The sequence below is a fragment of the Dipodomys spectabilis genome, unplaced genomic scaffold (genome assembly GCF_019054845.1).
Source record: "Dipodomys spectabilis isolate Male_0828 unplaced genomic scaffold, ASM1905484v1 ptg000263l, whole genome shotgun sequence".
NCBI classification, from domain to species: domain Eukaryota; kingdom Metazoa; phylum Chordata; class Mammalia; order Rodentia; family Heteromyidae; genus Dipodomys; species Dipodomys spectabilis.
This window is the reverse complement of record NW_024870940.1, coordinates 269605-290516: the sequence shown is the minus strand read 5'-3', so window position 1 is coordinate 290516 and position 20912 is coordinate 269605. Positions and strand designations below refer to the sequence as shown.

Genomic DNA, 20912 nt, shown 5'->3' with positions numbered 1-20912 from the left:
AGGCAAGCACTCTACCACTGAGCCACATTCCCAACCCTTCTTTTCCATTCTTTACTAGAAGATTAAAGAACCCACTTTGATGCAAAAGACAGCTTTTCTCACAAATTCCAGCAAGTAGGAGGTGAAGGCAAGAGAACTGGCAAGTGAAGGCCAGCCTGAGCTATATGTGAGACCTTGTCTGAATAATAAAGCCTGGGGCTGGGAAGGTGGTTCAGTGATAGAGCACTTGCCTTGCATGAATGAGGCCCTGGGTTCGATTCCTCAGCACCACATAAGCAGAAAAGCTGGAAGTGGTGCTGTGGCTCAAGTGGTAGAGCGCTAGCCTTGAGCTGAAGAGCTGAGGGACAGTGACCAGGCCCAGAGTTCAGGCCCCATGACCACCTGCAGGGGTAACTCACAGTCTGTAATCCTACTCAGCATGCTGAGATCTGAAGACGTTCAAAGCCAGCCAGTACGATTATCTTATCTCCAATTAACCACCAAAAAGCTGGAAGCAAAGGTATGGCTCAAGTGGTAGAGCACTAGACTTGGGGGGGGGAAAAAACACCTCAAGGACAGCACCTGCAACCCTAGTTATTTGGGAGACTGAGAGCAGGAGGATAATTGAACAAGGCCAGCCTACCCAACCCATTTAAAAAGAAAAAGAAAAAAGGAAGGGGGAATGTATTGGCTCCCACAAGTCTAACTCATCTCAGCTATACTGGGAACGTGAACAGGAAGACCACTGTCCAACCTCTGCACAGTCTGGACCTGAAGAGGCTGGGTAATAAGCTTTTTCTGGGTGAACTGATTCAAGTAGAAATCACAATTTCAGGCAATTATCATCTGATTCATACAAGGACAAGATCAGAAATAAAACTCAGCGAAGTCTCCAAGGAGTGAGCCTTTATAATTGCCTCTACCTAGCTGGAGAGTCTAGACAGACTAATGCCTTTTCAGCAGCAGCCCGAGAGCTGAAAGTTCACAATGCTAACTGCTCCAGAAAATGAAAAAAAGAGTTCCACAGAGGCAGCTTCCCATCCAGCTCTCTTTCCTTTTCCCTGATAGACAACCTGGCATGGCACTCAAGCTTCCCAGCAGACTTCTTGTTCAACTCAAATACCAAGGCTCTGAGAGAGGGTGAATGACTGTGCTGTTTATCAGTTTTCTTTTGGGGGAAAAATGGTGTATTCTGGCCTCCTGAGACCTTCCAGTCCCCTCAGGACATGTGGTACACTCATGTGAATCACCAGTACCCACTGCCTCTGCCCTGGTCCAGGTCCATCCCCCCTCAACGCCAGCTATTTAACTGTGTCTGCTCCTCCCTCACAGTCCTGCACAACGCCCCAACACACAAAGGACAAAGCCCAGTCTCCACCTCTGTCTTCTTGGCTGTGCACACAGTGCCCTGACCACCTCCTTCCAAACTCTCCCTGCAACAACAGCCCGCCCAGGTGCACGGTGTTCCTGCACAGCCCATCCTCATCTCATTCAACTGCTGCTCAGATGTCACCTCTTCAAGAGCCTTTTGCTAGACCCCATGTAAATCAGCTGTGCCCTTTGTGGAGAAGGGATGAAAAGCACAGCCCCTGGGTCAGGCTGTCAGAGACTGTCCTAGAACAAGTGTGCAGTGTGAAGAGGAACACTGTTTTGAGTCAGTTCTGCTGTCCTGTTAATAACTGAAAGTGCTATTTCGCTAAAAGCGCTGGTCTTACAACATACAAGGGCAAGCCGGGCACCAGTGGTGTACACCTATAATCCTACCTACTCAGGAGGCTGAAATCTGAGGATGGCTGTTCAAAGCCAGCCTGAAAACCAGAAGTGGCACTGCAGTTCTAAGTGGTAGAGCACTAGACTTGAGAAAAAGTACTCAGGGACAGTACCCAGGCCCAGAGTTCAAGCCCCACAACCAACAAAAGGTGTATATGTGCAGGGGGGGGGGGGGGGGAAGGGTAAGATTCCCATTCTACAGAACACTGTAAGGCAAAGACAGGAAGAAGCAGAGTAAAACAGGTCAGAATAATTTTTGGTGGGACTAATGTCATAAAGGGATTATCTGGAGGTTTCTGCTTCTAGGAGTTTAGTAAGCTCTAACCAAATTCAACCCTGCTTCATAAATGAACACCACAGCTCTGGACAAAAATCCTAATACAGCAATTTCCTGAAGAGATTAAAGAATGAATAGAAGAAAATGATGAAGGAAGCTACAATATAGAGAGGGACCTGCCGGTATAGGAGGGTTAAGTGCTGCTCTTCCCCCTGAGAGTAGGCCAGAGTCGGCCCTGGAGGACAGCTGGAGATGCATACAAAACCCAGACTTTCTGGCCTGAAAATAAGAGGAAGGAGTCTGGGGTAGGCAGAGAGCGGAGCTCTGAGTGCTGTGAAAAAAACCTCCTGGTGTCTGGCCCTCCCCTCCCCTGGCCATGCTGGATCAGTACAAAGGAACTCAGCTAACACTGGAGTAACTATTCGAGAGAGAATTTTCAGTCCAACCAAATCCACTCCCTGCTAATATAAAAACATATACACTTTTCAGAGTAAAAATCAAGGAAAACCATGCCAAGGCAAATCATAAACTACTGAAAACCAACGGTAAAGACTAGACAGCATATTCCTTAGCACAGTAATATCTTCTTTCTGACTTCATCAGATACCTTTGTGGTTCTGGTCCACAGCCAGTGAGCCTCACTGTTTACATACAGATGAGAGACAGATGAGCGGCAAGCCATCACCCCACAGCTCTCCACTGAGATCCCACGCCAATCAGGGAGAGAGCCACACTTCTCACATCTCCTGACAAGTCTCCTTGCCCAACCAGTCCCACTGGATTGGGCTGAACCTGAGTCCAAGCACAGCAGCAATTCAGGCCATTTACTCTAAGGCAAGCCCCTTTGTTACATAAATAATCTTAAGGAAACAATGAGGAATTGTAACATGTAAGGTACCCATAAGACAATCCTTCTCTACCCAAATACGTAGAACCTGACGAGTTCCAAGCATTATGCCTATTGCCCAGCTATAATGCTCTTAGAACCTGAGCATAAAAGAAGCACAAACTGCCAGTACTCTGAAATAACATAAAGGCTCCTAAATTGATTCATTTAGCTAGTATGCTGACTTCAAATCATGTTCCCTAAAGGACTGGACTCTACTAGACGGCCCAGGAACCATCTGGTTGGTAATTATATAAAGACCTGTTAATCATAACATAATGAATAAGTTACGTCTGCTTACAGACATAATCATGGCATTTTCTGACAGGAGAGTGGCCTGTTTCTCTGGTTTGGATATCTGCCTACTCCAAGAGGTCACCAATTTCAAACTGTTCCCTAAACACTAGTCTACCTTAAACAGAGAGCAAAGCATTTACAGAACGGAGTGAAACCTTCCAGCTGGAAACCATTTTGTCTTTTAAATAACTAGAAAAAGATTAAACTCCTAATATGGAAAGCTATGCAGAATAACTCCCTATTGTTTGTGGAATTTCTTTTTTTTTCCCCAGTCCTAGGGCTTGAACTCAGGGCCTGGCACTGTCCCTGAGCTGCTTTTTGTTCAAGGCTAGCACTGTACCACTTGAGCCACAGCGCCACTTCTTGCTTTTTCTGTTTATGCAGTATTGATCAGTAAGAATCAAACCAGGGGCTTTATGCATGCTTGGCAAGCACTCTACCACTAAGCCACATTCTCAGCCCTGTTTCTGGAATGTCTAACAGGTATTTTTGTTATTGCAGTGGACTGATCATCAGTCAGAAGATCACTTATTTCTCTCCAGAGTTAATTAAAGAAACAATTCTTTCAGGCCATTCTGTGATGCATTTCAGCCAGTGTTCACAAGGTGGCACAAACTCAGGAAAAATGGAAAGCAAAGGCACTGACTGCATGAATCCATGTACCTTCCACAAAGCAAGCATTCCTGAAAAAAAAATCACACTCAAAGTTGTACGTGAGAAAGGAAGTGCAAGTTATTCAAGGAAAAGCCTCTAGGAGTGATCTCTCCATTTATAGAAATTTTATTAATATGTAAGAAAAACTGAGATTAAAAGCTCTCAACACCCTTCAGTATTGAAAAGCCTCAGGTGATGAATTCTATTATATGAGTTGCTAAAATATGATTTAGTTAGAAAGACTGCTAATGTATATAATGTGCACAATTACAGCTACGGGTCAAGGAGACCCTGAGTGCCGGACAATCCAAGCCTGTACCACTGAGGTCAGTTACCGCTGTCCATAACACAGCTGAGGCTGACACTGTCTCCTCTGAAAGTAAGGAGTAAGAAGGAACCAAACAATCCTCCTTGAGCTCCTTTCTAGTATCCTACACGTATTATCTCTACACTGAGGTCAAAGAAGCTAATTAACTTACCTAAGCTCGAAAAATGACTACTTGATCTCAGGTTCGTATCACTCTAAAACACCTTTTCTATTACACTATGCAACTACTGCTTAGAAAATACTTCAAATTACTTCTCCAAAGGAATAACTTTTTAAACAATTGGACTAGACCAACATCCATTTACAGACAAATCAAACCTAAAAGCTGATTTTTACCAGGTACTAGTGGCTCATACCTGTAATCCTAGCTACTCAGAGGAGGCTGAGATCTGAGGATCAGTTTGAAGCCAGCTCTGGCAGGAGAGCCTTTGAGACTCTTATCTTCAACTAGCCACCAAAGAGCCAGAAGTAGAGCTGTGACTCAAGTGGTAAGTGGTAGAGCGCTAGTCTTGAGCATAAAAGCTCATGGACAGCTCCAGGACCTGAGTTCAATTCCCAGCACCAGCACAAAAAAAAAAGGGAGTGGGGGGAGACTATTCTCTTAAGCATCATTCTATTAACTATACATGGCCCATCAGACCATTTGTCATCCTTCAAAAAGTACCTTTCTCTACAACTATTTTGCACTTTAAGACCTGCTCTAAGCCCTCACATTTCAGAGACATGGTTCGCATGAGTCTTCTGGATTGCAAGCAGACCCACAAAGCCATTGGGCATCGTGCCCCATCCTCCATAGTTACCCAGTACTTTTCCTATAACGTACGGCATCTGACCATGAGAAATGGGAGTAAACATGAAAAAGAACCTAGGCTGGGAAAGTAGCTTAGTGGTAAAGCGCTTGCCTAACATACACGAGGCCCTGGGTTAGATTCCTTGGTACCACATAAACAAAAAATAAATAAATGAAGTTTTAAAAAAAGAAAAAGAAGGGCTGGGAAGGTGGCTCAGTGGTAGAGTACTTGCCTTGCATGCATGAGGCCCTGGGTTCGATTCTTCAGCACCACATGAGCAGAAAAAGCTGGAAGTGGCGCTGTGGCTCAAGTGGTAGAGTGCTAGCCTTGAGCTGAAGAGCTGAGGGATAGTGCCCAGGCCCAGAGTTCAGGCCCACAACCGACAAAAAAAAAAAAAACAAAAAAAACCAAAACATAACAAAAGAAAAAGATCCTAGAAGACACATAGAATAGGAGGCTCAGGACTTTCAACTCCTAAATATCAAACCCAAGGCCTCTACAGTATCCTAGAAAATGACACAAGTACTCTTAGCTCCTTTAGGAGTGACTAACACGGAAGTGAAGCTCCTGCAATCAGACACACAGGAGCTCAGCTTCTCCGTTGCTCATTGTGACCTTGGGAAAATAAACTCATCGCTCTTAAGCTTCAGATCCCACGGACCTAAGATGAGCTACATATGTCACATGATACCAATTATTGTGGCTAGATCCTCAGCTCTTCCTCAGTGGGAAGAAGCCTTCTCTTCCCTGTTACCATTGCCCACATGGAGGCTGCCTCTGGACAACTGTGATGGCTGCAAACCTCTGCCTATCCCCTATGGAGGAGCTTAGGGAGATTTAGAAAGCAAACAGCAGGCAGTGATACATCTGACCGGGTCTGAAAATTCAGCATGTGGAGTTTCATAGGGAAAGAAACCGGTACAGGTTTAAAAAACAAAACAAAGGGCTGGGAAGGTGGCTCAGTGGTAGAGCGCTTGCCCTGCATGCTTAAGGCCCTGGGTTCGATTCCCCAGCACCACATAAGCAAAAAGAAAAAAGCCAGAAGTGGTGCTGTGGCTCAAGTGGTAGAGCGCTAGCCTTGAGCTGAAGAGCTGAGGGACAGCGCCCAGGCCCAGAGTTCAGGCCCCACAACCAAACCTAAAAAAAAAAAAAAGAAAGCAAACAAAAAAAACAATAAACAATAAACAGTAAACAATTTCAAAACAACAACAGGGTATTAGCACATACAAGGCCTTGGGTTCAGTCCCTAACACTGAGAGGATGGGGTAGAATATTATATATGTATTTCTCTCTTTTAAAGGTTAGGATAGTTAAAGGAAAGTTAGAAAAGGCATTAAGCGCGACATTCTACTTCATGCATGCTTCTCTATTACCATGATGGGGACGCCAATGTCGGGCCACAGAAGGTCCTCTGAGGGCAACTTGGGCGAATTCCACACCACCACCACCTTGTTCAGGTAAGGGAGGCCGTTGAGTCTCTCTAAGGAGTTCATCAGCACTTCCTCCCGCTCGTAAGTCAGCATCACTGCCGTGAACTGCTCCCGGGGCACATTGCCTCCCAGGGCCGCCTGAAACTCCTTACCAGAGCCCCCAGCTCCACCACCAATAGGCCGAAATCCAGTCCCAGAGCCCAAAAATTTGGCTTCTGAGGGCAACACAGGGTCAAAGGGCGTGTGGGGAAACAGATAGAAAGGCCCAGGGGCAGAGTTCCAGCTGCGGGCAAGGTCAGTGACAGTCCGAGTAAAGTTGCGGAGGTATTTGGGTGAGGCATAGGGTGGTTCCGTTTCTACTGGCCCCAGGTCCAGGTCCCCATTGTCAGCCATGTTGGGGTCTGTTCCAGCTGCCTTGCCTGAACGATGGGGGATCTCGGCTGCTACCTCTTCCCGGATGGGAGCAGCTGGGATCTGGATGCGAGTCCTGATCATAGCCAGCACGGTGTTAAAAATACTATCAGCAGTGGAGAAGTAAGTCTCCCAGAGAAAGCGGCCTTGCCGCCTCATAGCCAGTAAGTCACTGTCGGAGAGGCTTCGCAGCAGGAAGTGGACCTCGGTCACCCGGGGCTTGGGCACCACCAGCGCCGCCTCGTTCCACTGCAGCATCTCCTGATACGGGAGCTGCACCTGCTCTCCCAGCACCACAGGGACAGCACCAACTTCCAGGGCCTCAAAGAGCCGCGTGGCACACCCAGATGAGATGAGCAAGCGTGGGTCCCCAGGGGTGATGATGAGGGCAAAAGTGGAAAGCTTCAGTAAGTCCAGGCGGTCCTCCCGCTCCCCACACAGTGCCCACTCTGTGGGCAGACTGGACTTGGGCTGGTTTTTACAGGTAAATTCCACCAGGACCTGATCTAACTTGCTATCCTGTACAGCCTTGAGTGTGGCAATGATGCGATCATCATAGTCGGCTGGAGGGTCGCCCTCGATTTCTTCTTCAAAGGAGCGAGCCTCCTGAAGGCTGGATCGCAGCGATTCAATCTTCTCGCCCTGGAAGGTGAAAAGGTATTTCCGCTTAACCGGCACCTGTGGTGGGATCCCCATGAAGTTGGGCTCTGACATGGCATAGACCAGTGGTGACACAACCAAGTCAAAGCCAGGTCTGTACTGGGCAGCATAGAAAGTGGATTGGGCCACCATGGCTCGGCCTGTACTGACGTTATACAGTAAGTTCTGTGTGTCCGACTTCCGGGACAGATTGATGATGACATGGTTATGTCCGTCTGTCCGCCAGTGCGGGAGAGAAAACAACTGTTTCTCAAGGTCAGCAGGCCGCAGCACTATGGGCTCCTGCATTTCTCCTATCAATATCACATAGAGGCAAGCGATGTCTGCATTTTCTGTAACATACACATTGGCTCGAGCTGTAGCCTGAAAAGCCTGCTTGACCAAGGGGTCCAGACAGCTCCCAAAGGCAAACTGGTCACTGTCATAAACATAGACAGGAAAACCAGAGGTGAGAGGGCAGCGAGAATAATCAAAACAGTTGTGCAGCCGGCATCCCCGTGTGACCTTTGGGAGAGGAAGGCCGGCATCATCCTTCTCAGGGAGCAATCGGATGGGCAGAGAAAGTTTGGGCTGATTCTGAGCCATCAGCTCTTTGTACGAATGCTCAGTCTGGCTAATGACATTCTTGAGCTGCAGCAGGTCCTGCTTGGCGTTTTCAATACTCTTCTTACAGGCCTCGATCTTCAGGTTTAGCTTGGCAATTTCACTGTTGAGCTCCTGCCGCTTGGCTTCCAGTTGTAAGAGCTCCTCACTCACAGACTCACGGATGCGACAGAGATCCAGCACGTGCTTTACCTCACACAGCTCGTTACCAGCCCTTGGGCCAAAAATCCGCTTGCCTGCCTCATCAGCCTCATCCAGGGTGGTGAGGTAGTAGTGAGCAATGAGCGGGAAGAACACCAGAATGATAAAGAGCAGGAAACTGAGCCATGTGAGCCGGATTCGGTTGGACCAGCGCAACATACAGGTTTGACCTCCGTTCCCCACGCCCCCATTCCGCAACATGGTATACCCCGTCATGAGTACCCCAGGGCTCTCGCCGCCGCTGCTGATCACATTGGGTCACTCGCCATACCCATGTTTCTGTTGAACAAAACGGAGCCACTTTTCACATGCACTTCTAGAAATGTTCGTGCATTCCCTACACAAGGCACCAAATGAAATGCAAGTTTCATTTTCCTTGGCTTCGAATGCAGTGGTCTCTAACCCTATTCTGGCGTATGTTAAGTCCTGGCTGCTGGCCAGGGAATGTGTCCTCAGCCTTCACCCAGCAGGAAATGGTGCCGCATTGCCGAGGTGAGAAGGAGGCTCCTGCGGGTGAAGCCCAGGAACAATGGTCTGGGATCAGAGAGACCACGTCAACTGCCATAGCTTTTGTTCCCTGGTTTTGCTGACCAACCAATATGCATAGTTTCTAGTCAAGTTATACAGAAGCTGGCAGTTAGAATTGCCAGCCTCTCATCCATGTCACTGCCAACCGTCAGGCCTGTAAAAGAAAGAGAATCGTGTCAGTCTTACGAGATTATCTCCAACCCCCACCTCTCTCCAGTACACCTCTAGAAAACACTTAAGTCTTCTAAGAGAACAACAGCTGGAATACAGGTATATGTCTCAAAGAACAGTAAGTACAGAGCTGTGATTCTGACTAGTACAGGTATATTACTTGTGGTGAGAAATGTCCCCAGATACGCATCCTAAACACTCAGCTCACACACACACACACCACCACCACCACCACCACCACCACCCAGCCTCTTCCTATTAAATGATAACCAACTAGAGTCAACAGTAGGCAAAGTCATCTGTAAGGAATTTATCATCCGAGACCTGGACATCCACATAGGGTGAAGAAAAGTACTATGCTTTCCAGCCAGGATATCGGTACTCGTGTGCCTGGTATGAAAAATTCTTTTCAAACCACTTAACAAAGTGACTGTGAGACATTTGTCTAATTTAGAGTTGAAGAGAACACTTTGATCTTTACCCAGTAGTAGACGCAGCTTTCCAGAAACAAAGGTGTTTTCCACTTTGCTTCCATTTATCTTCCATTAGCACACATCATGTGCTCCTTCTTAAAATAGAACTAGTAAATTGATCTTCTGAAAAGGATTGCATACTCAGAAATGAGAAACATTACTTCTTATCCTTCAGGGACAGGCCTGTTGTCAACCTTATGTCTCGGTGTCCTAACCTTCTACAATGGAGATGAGCACATGGAAATAACATTTCTGTAAAAAAAAAAAAATAAAACCCAGAGGATGTGAGAGTACTGTAGGCTCACCAGTCCTGCTCTCACTAAACTTTACAATCAATCACTGACGATAGAAACTCTCTACCTGCTTTAACTTTTATTTTGTTGGTGGTGGGGCTTGAACTCAGGGCCTAAGTGCTATCCCTGAGCATTTTTTCTTTTCCCCCTCAAGGCTAATGCTCTACCACTTTTGCGCCACAGCGTCACCTCCAGTTTTGATGGTTAACTGGAGATGAGTCACAAGCTTTTCTGCCTGGGTTGACCTTGAACTTCAATCCTCAGGTCTCAGTCTCCTGAGAAGCTGTGATTACAGGCATGAGACTCCAGTTTCCGGCCTGCTTTAATTTTAAATCAACATATCTAGAAATCCTACCATGCTGTGCCAAAGAATATTCTTGATTTCTTTCATCCACCTTTTCCAAAAAAAATTTCATAGCCACTTGTGGCACATGCCTATAATCCCAGCATGCAGAAAGCTGAGACAGTTCCAAGCCAACCTAGGCTACATAGCAAGCAACCTGCCAGGGCCGGGGCCAGGGTAGGGAGGGGGCGCCCCACGGGTGCTGGTAGCTCACACCTGTAATCCTAGCTACTCAGGAGACTGAGATATGAGGATTGAGGTTCAAAGCCAATCTGGGCAGGAAAGTCCATGAGACTCTTATCTGCAATAAACCACCAGAAAACTGGAAGTGGTGCTGTGGTTCAAATGGTAGAGCACTAGCCTTGAGCTCAAGAGCTGAGGGACAGTGCCCAGGCCCAGAGTTCAAGCTCCACCAAAAAAACAAAAACAAAAACAAAAACTTTCAAAATGAAAAGATCATCCTTACTTCACAACATGTAAAACGAGAGCCACAAACAGACTTAGCCCACAGCTTTGATCCAGCTCATTATTCTCTATTCTATGTCTACGCTGTTCTGTATCCTAACTGCTAGGCTTTAATTCTGGTAGCCTTTTTACATTTCCAAAAGAGCAGCAAAAGGGCTTGAACTCAGGGGTTCACACTTGCTAGGCAGCTCCCTCCTCCACCCGAGCTGCACTTCCAAGCCTTTCTTGCTCTGGTTGTTTCTGAGGCAGTCCCACTTTCTGCTAGGTCCAGCATGGACCACCATCCTATTTAGGCTTTGATGAAAGTACACAAACCACGGAGATTTTTCTATTGAGACGGCAAAGGTGTTCATGTTTCTTTGATTATTTATTTCCCCCTTTGTTTTGAGATAGGGCCTCACCACACAGCCCAAACTGACCTCCAACTTGAAACCTTCCTGCCTCGGCTCCCAAGTCTGAGATGACAAACATGCACCACTGAAATAAGGTAAATGAAATGAGGCGCTCAGCAGCATCAGAGAAGCCACGAGAGTGCCAAAACCCAGGGTGGGCGGGCGGGCGGGCGATGCTGATCTGCTGCTGCTGCTGGGAAGCGTGGCAAGAAACTGCCAGACGAACTCACAAAAGCCCCTAAAAAGAACTTAGGACGGGAGGTAGGTTTGTGGGCAGCCAATTCTATTCTGAGCGGTAGGCCTGGTACCTACCTTTTTTTTTTTTTTTTTGCTGACAACCAGATATTTAGCTTCTGTATTTTGCCTGGCTTGCAGAACATGAGTTAGAAAGATTCATTTACATACCCCCGCCCCCTGCCATTTGGGGGCATAAAAACCCTGCTTGTTGCTATTTGGGGCTGCTTCTGTGTTTCCAATACCTGGGTAGTCCCGGCCGGTTATAATTGGCTATTGTTAAATTTCCTTTTACTACTAATAAATTCCCTTATAATCAAGATTTGGTTTTTGAGTCGGTAGTCTGTATCCTGGGGATTTTCAATTCATACCACCGCATATAGGTTCTGCTTTCCCGTTTCTGATTTAAGCATTTCATGCACAAATTGTTCCTTATAAACGCCTTCACGGTATCCCACAAATTTTTTTATTAATTTACTTTATTATTATAAAGGTGATGTACCCAGGGATTACAATTACACAAATCAAGTATAAAATACATTTCTTTTCATACAGTGTCTTTTGTTCCTTCTCTCTCCCAGTCCCTCTCCACTTATGAATTCTATAGTTCACTTTCATCCTTATCTGCTCCACAAATGTTTTTATCTATAACTTATTTAATCTTCACAATAAGCCTCCCTGTGGCAGCACTAGTGGCTTGTGCCTGTAATCCTAGCTACTCAGGAGGCTGAGATCTGAGGATCAAGGTTCAAAGCCAGTTTGGGCAGAAAACCTCCAAGTGACTTTATTTCCACTTAACCAGCAAGTGTAGCTATGGTTCAAGTGGTAGAGCAGCAGCCTTGAACAAAAAAGCCAAGAGAAGCATGAGGCCCTCAGTTGAAGTCCCAATACCAGCACAAAACAATACAACCTAGCTGGCGGTAGAACTTTTCCACCTCTCTTTATAACAGAGGAAAAAGCCTCAGAAAAAATTATAGCATTCCTAAATTCTCCAAGTAGAGCCGAGTTTTAAGCCTGTAGCCTAACTCTAAGTCTACAATGGCCTTCAGGCCTCATCCTAGCCCTAAATTTTGTCTTACAATGTGTTTTCCTTGAATCAAGGAAACAGAGGCTCCCAATTTCAGGCTTGAGTGGGAGTGAAATGTAAACTAAGACTCTTCAGCTGGTATCATTTACTGAGCAGTGACCTGGAACATGTGGTGTGCTAAAGGGGATTTCAAAACAGGTAACAAAGTTTTTACTAGAAAAAGGCAATCTGGCTGGAGAGATGTTAATGACATAAAACTAAAGAGCAATTGGTTAGGTTTTGAATTGAGTACAGTAGGAGTTCGGAGAATTGAGAAATCTTTTGTACTTCTGAAAAGTGTGGACTGCCCCCTCCCTCACAAATTTAGGGCAGCAGCAGCGAACAGGAAAGCCATTACTGAAGCCCACCGGTGTGTGCCCTGATGCCCTGGAGTGAGAGGACTGTCTGCAGTTGTTTAGGCCACAGCCACACAAGCCCTTAAAATTAGGTAAAGACAGTTTAAATTAAGTACAGACAGGAATCAGTGAAGCAGTTAAAAGTGGTATTTCAGAGGTTTGATTGTTTTTGAATCTTAACACATAACATTTCCTGACTTTCTTATTAAGCACAGTCATAACAAACAATCCACAGAACAGGGAGTACACAGTTCAGGGAATCAGGAAGAGTGTTAACAGCACTAAAACAAATGCCTATCAGTTAAGATTCTGCCTGCCTTCTTCTATTGTTTAAACAAATAAAAGGCACTTTCCCCGGAAACTCATTAGAGATAAAGCCTCCTAAGAACTGATTGTAACCATTCACAAGATCCAGAAGGTCAAAGCAAGCTTTTCCCAGTACAACCAAGTACAACCACCGCCTCAGTAACTTCTCACTGTATAAAGTTAACCTGTCTGCAAAGTAAGGGAAACAACCACATCAGCAACTGAAAACCAAAAAGGTAACCAACCAAGTCAGAGTCTAGATTATGACCATGCCCTCAGAAGTGTGCGCTTGGGAGGCTTCAGAAAGGAAAACCTCTTCAGACAGACAGCCAAGAGCAGATTTATAAGATCCGGTTCCACAAACCACAAATACACAACAGGAACTCATCAATAAGTAGTTTTCCTTGGGCATACAGGCTTCCACCCAGATCACCCCTGAAGCAAACAAACAAACAAACAAACCTAGGTCCTATCTGCATTTAGGGTGAGAATTCCCAAGTGTGAGTGACTACGCTCTAGAGTTAGGGGGGACTTCCTGTAGTTGCTTCAGGGATGGGCCCTGTTTTGAGAGGTTTCACTGGGTAGCCCAGGCCAGCCCGGGCTCCTGATCCCCGAGCTTCAGCCTCATCTGTGGGATTATGTTGTGCCCTGGGTGATTTTAATGCTGGGTGTACCATCCAACTCCAAACTCACTGGTGTAATGGAAAACAGGGCAATCTTCACTAGCTTGATTACGTGTGAATCTTTTAAGTGCAGAGAGCTGAGTGTGACAAAGAGCAATCAATACACTGGAGACCATTCAGAGACTGCAGTTCACACCACATACGCCCAGAAGGCTTCGCAGAGGCAGGTGCATATTCTCTGTTCATCTTTACAATGCATGGGGCCCTGGGCTCCAGACAACACACTTCACACACAGCAATCATTTCATCAACTGCATGGGGGCAGGTGTTAATTCTACCTTTCAGAAGATGGTTAGGTACCCCGTACATTTGTTTACTGATTATGTACAAGACACATTTTGTCTTAATAAATTTTACTTAATAAGCATATACTACTACTACTACTTTTATAATTAAGAAAAAGCCAGGCATGGTGGCACACTGGTAAGCCCAGCATTGGGGAAGTGGAGGCAGCAGGATCTCCAGTTGAAGGCCAACATGGGCTACTTAGCAAGACTTTGCTATACAGTTGTTATTACAACCCAGATATCACACTAGATATCTGGGGAGGAATTCAAGACTTAACTGTATTGTATAAGCTGTAAGAAGAAAAGGAAAACACATTTAGCTCAAGGTAAATACAGCAAAAGCAGCATTCTCAAAAGTTCAACAGATCTGATGGCTCACGCCTATAACCCAGCGACTCAGGAGCCTAAGGATCTAAGGATTGTGGTTCAAAGCCATCCCTGTCAGGAGAGTCCATGAGACTCTAATCTCCAGTTAACTAGCAAAAAGACAGAATTGGTTCTGTGGTTCAAGGGCTAGAGGTCTAGCCTTGAGAAAGATGAAGCTCAGGAACAGCATCCAGGCCTGAGTTCAAGCCTTAGGACCAGCACACACACACACAAAAAAAGTTCAATGTATCTGACTACCCAAGTCAAAGGATTCCATGTACTATGAGGGAAGAGGTTAAACTTAATTAAGACTATAGGAAGCCAGGTGCCAGTGGCTCACACCTGTAATCCTAGCTACTCAGAAGGCTGAGATCTGAGGAAAGAAGTTAAACTTGATTAAGACTATAGGAAGCCAGGTGCTAGTGGCTCTTGCCTAGCTACTCGAGGCTGAGATCTGAGGATAGTGGTTCAAAGCTAGCCTGGGCAGGAAAGTCTGTGAGACTCTTATCTCCAATTAACCACCAGAAGTGGCGCTGTGGCTCAAGTGGTAGAGCACAAGCCTTGAGCTGAAGAGCTCAGGGACAGCACCCAGACCCAGTTCAAGCCCCCCCCCCCAAAAAAAGACTGTAAGAAACATTTGTGAGCTGACCAAATAAAAAGCAAAAGAAGGCTGGAGGCATATTTTAAGTGTAGCACCTGCCCAGCAAATCTGACACCCTGAGTTCAACCCCAGTACTAAAGAAAGAAAAAAAAAAATCAATGTAACTTTGGTCAAATGATACAGAGAGAACAGGAAGTTACACAAAAGGGGGCTCAAGGGTCTGGGAAGGTGGCTCAGTGGTAGAGCGCTTGCCTTGCATGCATGAGGCCCTGGGTTCGATTCCTCAGCACCACATAAGCAAAAAGAAAAAAGCCCGAAGTGGCGCTGTGGCTCAAGTGGTAGACCGCTAGCCTTGAGATGAAGAGCTGAGAGGCAGCGCCCAGGCCCAGAGTCCAGGCCCCATGACCAGACCCAAAAAAAAAACAAAAGGGGGCTCAATGATAAAAAATATATATATATATATATATATATATATATACATATATATATGTTTACATGTTTAACTTTCCTAGCAATCAAATAAATGTGCATTTAAAACAAGATATGGTGATATTTTCTACCTATAAGTCAGCAAAGAATTGCAAGTGACAATATCTGTGTATCTGTGTTTGGCACCATCCAGGGTAACCCTTCCCACTGGGACTGAAAATTGGCACCCCTTCCTGGAGCACAATTTGCCAGTAAGTCCTAAAAGCACAAAAACTGAATATGTCTATCTTCTGACTCTGCAATTCCACTTCCACAAATTACTATGAAGAACCATGAATGTGAAAAAAATTAATTTAAATTACTGCTTATACTAAAATATTAAAATAAAGTTGCTAATTAGGCTGGCAGCAACAGTGTGGCAGGTACTCTCACACTGAGTTCCTCAGAACTAAAAAGTAATATGACTTCGATATCAAAAATAAAACTTTCACCAGGCCCTAGTGGCTCACGCCTGTAATCCTAGCTACTCAGGAGGCTGAGGACTGAAGATCACAGTTGGAAGCTAGAAAGTCTGTGAGAGATTCTTATCTCCACTAAAACTACCAAAAAAGCCAGAAGTAGAGCTGTGGCAAAGTAATAGGATGCCTAGGCCCAGGCCCAAAGTTCAAGCCCCAGACAGGCACAAAAAAAAAAAAAAGAAGAAGAAATAATTTTTTCATGAATTCTAGGTGAACAAAGGTTTGTTTATAAAGATTTCATCACTCAGTATTCTTCAAAATATACAATATATAATATATAAACAAGTGGCGCTGTGGCTCAAGTGGTAGAGCATTAGCCTTGAGCTGAAGAGCTGAAGGACAGTGCTCAGGCCCAGAGTTCAAGCCCCACAATTGACAAAAACAAACAAACAAAAAACCTGGTTAGCCAGGTGCCAGTGGCTCACGCCTGTAATCCTAGCTACTCAGAAGGCTGAGATCTGAGGATCGCAGTTCAAAGCCAACCCAGGCAGGAAAGTCCATGAAACTCTTAACTCTTATCTCCAATAAACCACCAGAAAACCAGAAATGGCGCTGTAGCTCATGGTACAGTGCTATCCTTGAGCTGAAGAGCTGAGGGATATCGCTCAGGCCCAGAGTTCAAGCCCCAAGATGGACAAGGAAAAAAAAAAAAAATATATATATATATATATATATATATACATATATATAAATTAAGTATCCAAGAATAGGAGCTAAATATAAATAAGTAGAAACTAAATATAATAAGGTATAGTAAAGAAACAAGTGTAATAGTACACAACTGTAATCCTAGCTACTCAGGAAGTTGAGGCTGGAAGACCACAGTTCAAAACCAGCCCAGATAGAAAATCACCAATATGGAACATCGTAAGATTTTCAGTAATTTTAAATGGAAAAGTGTTCACAATATCATGTTAAGTGAAAAATGTATATAACGTTAGGTATCAAAACCATATAGCCAGCCGGGCGCTGGTGGCTCACGCCTGTAATCCTAGCTACTCAGGAGGCTGAGATCTGAGGATCGAGGTTCAAAGCCAGCCTGGGCAGGAGAGACCGTGAGACTCCTATCTCCAATAAACCACCAGAAAACCGGAAGTGGCGCTGTAGCTCAAGTGGTAGAGCGCTCGCCTTGAGCTGAAGAGCTGAGGAACAGCTCCCAGGCCCAGAGTTCAAGCCCCACGACCGACAAAAAAAAAAAAACCATATAGCCAACATGATATAAAATATATAAAATGCACATGTATATATTTTTAATAGAAAAACAAAAACTAATAGTGACTCATATAAATTATAAAGTCACTCATTTTAATTTTTTTTCATGCTCTCTCTCTCTCCTAAAAATGAGCACATAATTTTTATGAGCGGCAGGCACAGTGTGGGAACAAGTTGTAATGCGGTCTCCAGATGGATTTTGCTAACATGTCCCAGGAAGAGTCAACTTGATATTCAAGTGCCAAGGCTTCTTCCCTTAAGGAAGCATGGCTTCTATTTTGTTGTAGAGGCACATTATCATACCCGAGATGCAAAAACTGAAGCACAAGCTTGCTAAGTAATACATACTCATCTTTTTGTTGTTGTTGTTGTTGGTCATGGGGCCTGAACTCTGGGCCTGGGCGCTGTCCCTCAGCTCTTCAGCTCAAGGCTAGCACTCTACCACTTGAGCCACAGCACCACTTCCAGCTTTTTCTGCTTATGTGGTGCTGAGGAATCAAACCCAGGGCCTCATTCATGCAAGGCAAGCACTCTACCAGAGCCACCTTCCCAGCCCCATAGTCATCTTTTGACTTTGCATCCATCCTATGATGACTCATCCTCGGATGAATCCAACTTGAGACTCTCTCCCATTGCCATTAGCATCTTTCTGACTTATCAGGGCCCCGAGCTTCATAATTCCTTGTCTTCTTGACTCAGAAGCTCTTGGTCCTCTTTTAATTCATAAAGGGTTAGAGCAGATGCCCCTGAGGATCACTTAAATGCCTAGGACTTCAATGTTTTACTTACCTATCTGAAGCACAGCTTCCTTGAAGGGCCCCCTTAATTTGCCACTTAACCTATTAACAATGGCTTGGAACCTCAAAACTATTTTCTCCACTTGAAGCCACAGCCCTCTAATATCTTAAACCTAAAGAAATAAAGGAAGTCATGCTGAGAAGAGTAAATCAAGATTGGGAGGGCCAGGCATCGCAGTTTAAAGCCAGCCTGGGCAGGAAAGTCTGAGAGACTCTTATCTCCAATTAACCACCAAAAAAAAACCAGAAGTGGCGCTATGGCTCAAGTGGTAGAGCACTAGCCTTGAGCTGAAGAGCTGAGGGACAGTGCCTAAGCCCAGACCCATGACCAATCTAAAAAAACAAAAACAGAAAAAACACACAGATTGGGAGGAAACATAGAAAATGACAAAAAAAATTATCAGGCTGAATTTCTCTAAAGGAAATTTAATAAAAGCAAAACTCAGCACTTTGATCTCAAAACTAATGGTAATAACTTAGTTTACCAATAGCACAAGCACACACACAAAGGCAGGTGTGCACTACAACTGTGATTTCAGTGAGTTCAGTGTATGAGTGTTTAGGGAAAAAAATATTACCTTGATTTTTGTTTTGCTCTTTTTTAAAAAACAAAGTGGAAGTTGAATAGGAGTGAAGGTTACTGAACACTGTATCTGTGCTGACCACATATCTTGAACAGGAGCATTATACACAGTTAAGTGAGGAACAGAAAAACAATGTAGCTAGGGGACTTAAAACTGCCATATAAACAGCTAAGGGAAATGGCAGGCAATCTTTAGCTTAGAGAATAGTCGAGCCATGACAAAATGACAATCTTTTTTTTTTCTTTTTTTTGCCAGTCCTGGGGCTTGAACTCTGGGTCTGAGTACTGTCCCTGGGCTTTTGCTCAAGGTGAATGCTCTACCACTTGAGCCACAGCACCACTTCCAGCTTTTTTTTTTTTTTTTTAGTTTATTGGAGATAGGAATCTCACAAGCTGGGCGCAAATACATTTATTCAAAAGAAAAAGGCACGTATACAAATAAATAGAATATAAACCGGGCACCAGTGGCTCATGCCTGTAATCCTAGCTATTCAGGAAGCTGAGATCTGAGGATCGTGGTTCAAAGCCAGCCCTGGCAGGAAAGTCCATGAGACTCTTATCTCCAGTTAACCACCAGAAAATAAGAAGTCCATGAGACTCATCTCCAATTAACCACCGAAAACTGCTAAAGTGGTATAGTGCTCAGCTTGAGCTGAAGAGCTCAAGGACAGTGCCCAGGCCCAGAGTTCAAGCCCCATGACCAACAAAAAGAAAAAAAAAAGTCTCACAGAATTTCCTGCCCAGGCAGGCTTTGAACCACAATCCTCAGATCTTAGCCTCCTGAGTAGCTAAGATTACAGGCATGAGCCACCAGCACCCAGCTATAATGACAATCTTAATGACTATAGCACCATGTAAAATGAGTAGACCCAGCTAGCGTCTTAAGGGAGAGTACTACTTGCACCAGGCACAATTCCTTACATCTGTAGTACGATTGGGAGGATCAAGGTTCAAGGACAGCCTGGGAACAAAGTATGTAAGATTCCTTCCTAACCAACAGCTGAGCACTGTGGCTCATCCCTGTCTTACCAGCTGCAGCAACAGAACAAAATAGTTGGATCACAGCCCATACATGGGCCTAGGAAAAAGTGAGACCTCATTTCAAAATAGTACAAAAAGGGCTGGAGGCCTGGTTCAGAAACAGAGTACCTACCTAGTAAGCTTGAGGCCCTAAGCTCAAACCCCAGTCCCAGTAGTGTGTGTGAGAGTGTGTATGTGTGTAGGCGTGCAACTGCCACAGAGATAGGAATGGGTTTGCCCTATGGGGCTGTAAGTGACACTCATAGGAAAGCAAACCACTGCTTAGTCTAAGGAAAAGCCTCCTAGAAGTCATGGCACACACAGGATGAACTGCCCAGGAAAGGTGACAGCACGGTAAGAGTGCAGATTCCCACAGGTCAAGAAACATTAGTAACCAGTTCAAGAATCCTGCCTCTTAATGCACCTGGCTTTGATGCATCACCCTCACCTTCACAAGCCTCAGTTTTTTTCCCTACATTTCCCTCAATAGAGAACTATGTTAACATGTAGCCTATCTCTCAGTAACTTTAAAAACCAAAGTCCCTGTTAAAAAATATATGAAAAAAAAAACTACAGGACAGCAGAGAACTTAAAACAGTAATTTAAGACTTTATAATCTCCTGTCACTGTTTATGGCTCATCTCTCCATGCTGAGGGCACATTTCCAAACTTTTTTAATTGCTCCCTGAGAGTATCAAATATCTGTTGAAACGATGTTTAAAAGGAAATCATAAAGCGGGCTTAAACCATGACAAGCTAAGAGAAGAGCAAACTGTGAACACACAGACAACCAAGATATTAATAATTAATCATTGAGCAGTCTAAAATTTATTGGGTCAGTCACAGGAGGAATATACCAAAGTAATGGTGTGTGTATATGGGGTTACACCATAGGGCAAACACTGGAGAGCTTTCCCAAGTTTCACTGGGTAGTGCCTGGCTCACTCCGTTCTGACTGATACGTAGGTCTTGGTGCATGTTAGGTTGTAATGATCTTATCTGCATGCTGCTTTCGCTCTACCAGCCTCTACACTTCATCGTCCTATGCTGCCAGCTGCAGGATGCGTTACGGCCTAAGCATAGGAAAGTTGCTACTGAATCTCTTTCTTTCTCTTGTACTTGAGAGATGGCAGATTTTTGAAATCTTGCTTCTCTTCCACCATCCACGATACCTGAAAGACTGAACATGTGCAGGGAATGAACATGCGATTGGCACAGGAGGAAAGGATCACGCCTACCTGCAGTGTGATCCACTGCCCACTGCCCTCCTGAGCTCCCGCTCCGCTCGCTGCCGAGCTTGGCTTCCCTTTCTATCACCACAGGTTTCAAAAGGCACAGATACCAAAAATGAGGAGGAGGCAGAATGCAGATACCGGCGCTCACGGGGATATCAAACCTGTTTCCGCAGACACTGGTGGGCAGCTTGGGGCGTCAGGAAAGCCCCGGCCGTACTCCCTGCTGCGCTGAGGTGACCGCCAGCAAGACGATTAAACTCACCCAGA

At 45.0% G+C, this 20912-nt stretch overlaps 1 protein-coding gene across 5 annotated transcripts in view; it reads right to left on the bottom strand.

Moving 5' to 3' along the window:
- The window catches only part of Extl3 (exostosin like glycosyltransferase 3), a 68885-nt gene that overhangs the window by 12054 nt on the left and 35919 nt on the right, over window positions 1-20912 (bottom strand). For 3 of the 5 annotated variants that reach the window (XM_042699832.1, XM_042699831.1, XM_042699834.1), the window contains exon 2: window positions 6356-8969. In XM_042699832.1, the coding sequence (XP_042555766.1) occupies window positions 6356-8503 (2148 nt within the window). In that variant the 5' untranslated portion in view covers window positions 8504-8969. Of the gene's footprint in view, window positions 1-6355; window positions 8970-9467; window positions 9712-20912 lie in introns of all 5 variants that reach the window. The other 2 variants (XM_042699830.1, XM_042699835.1) reach the window with 1 other exon arrangement.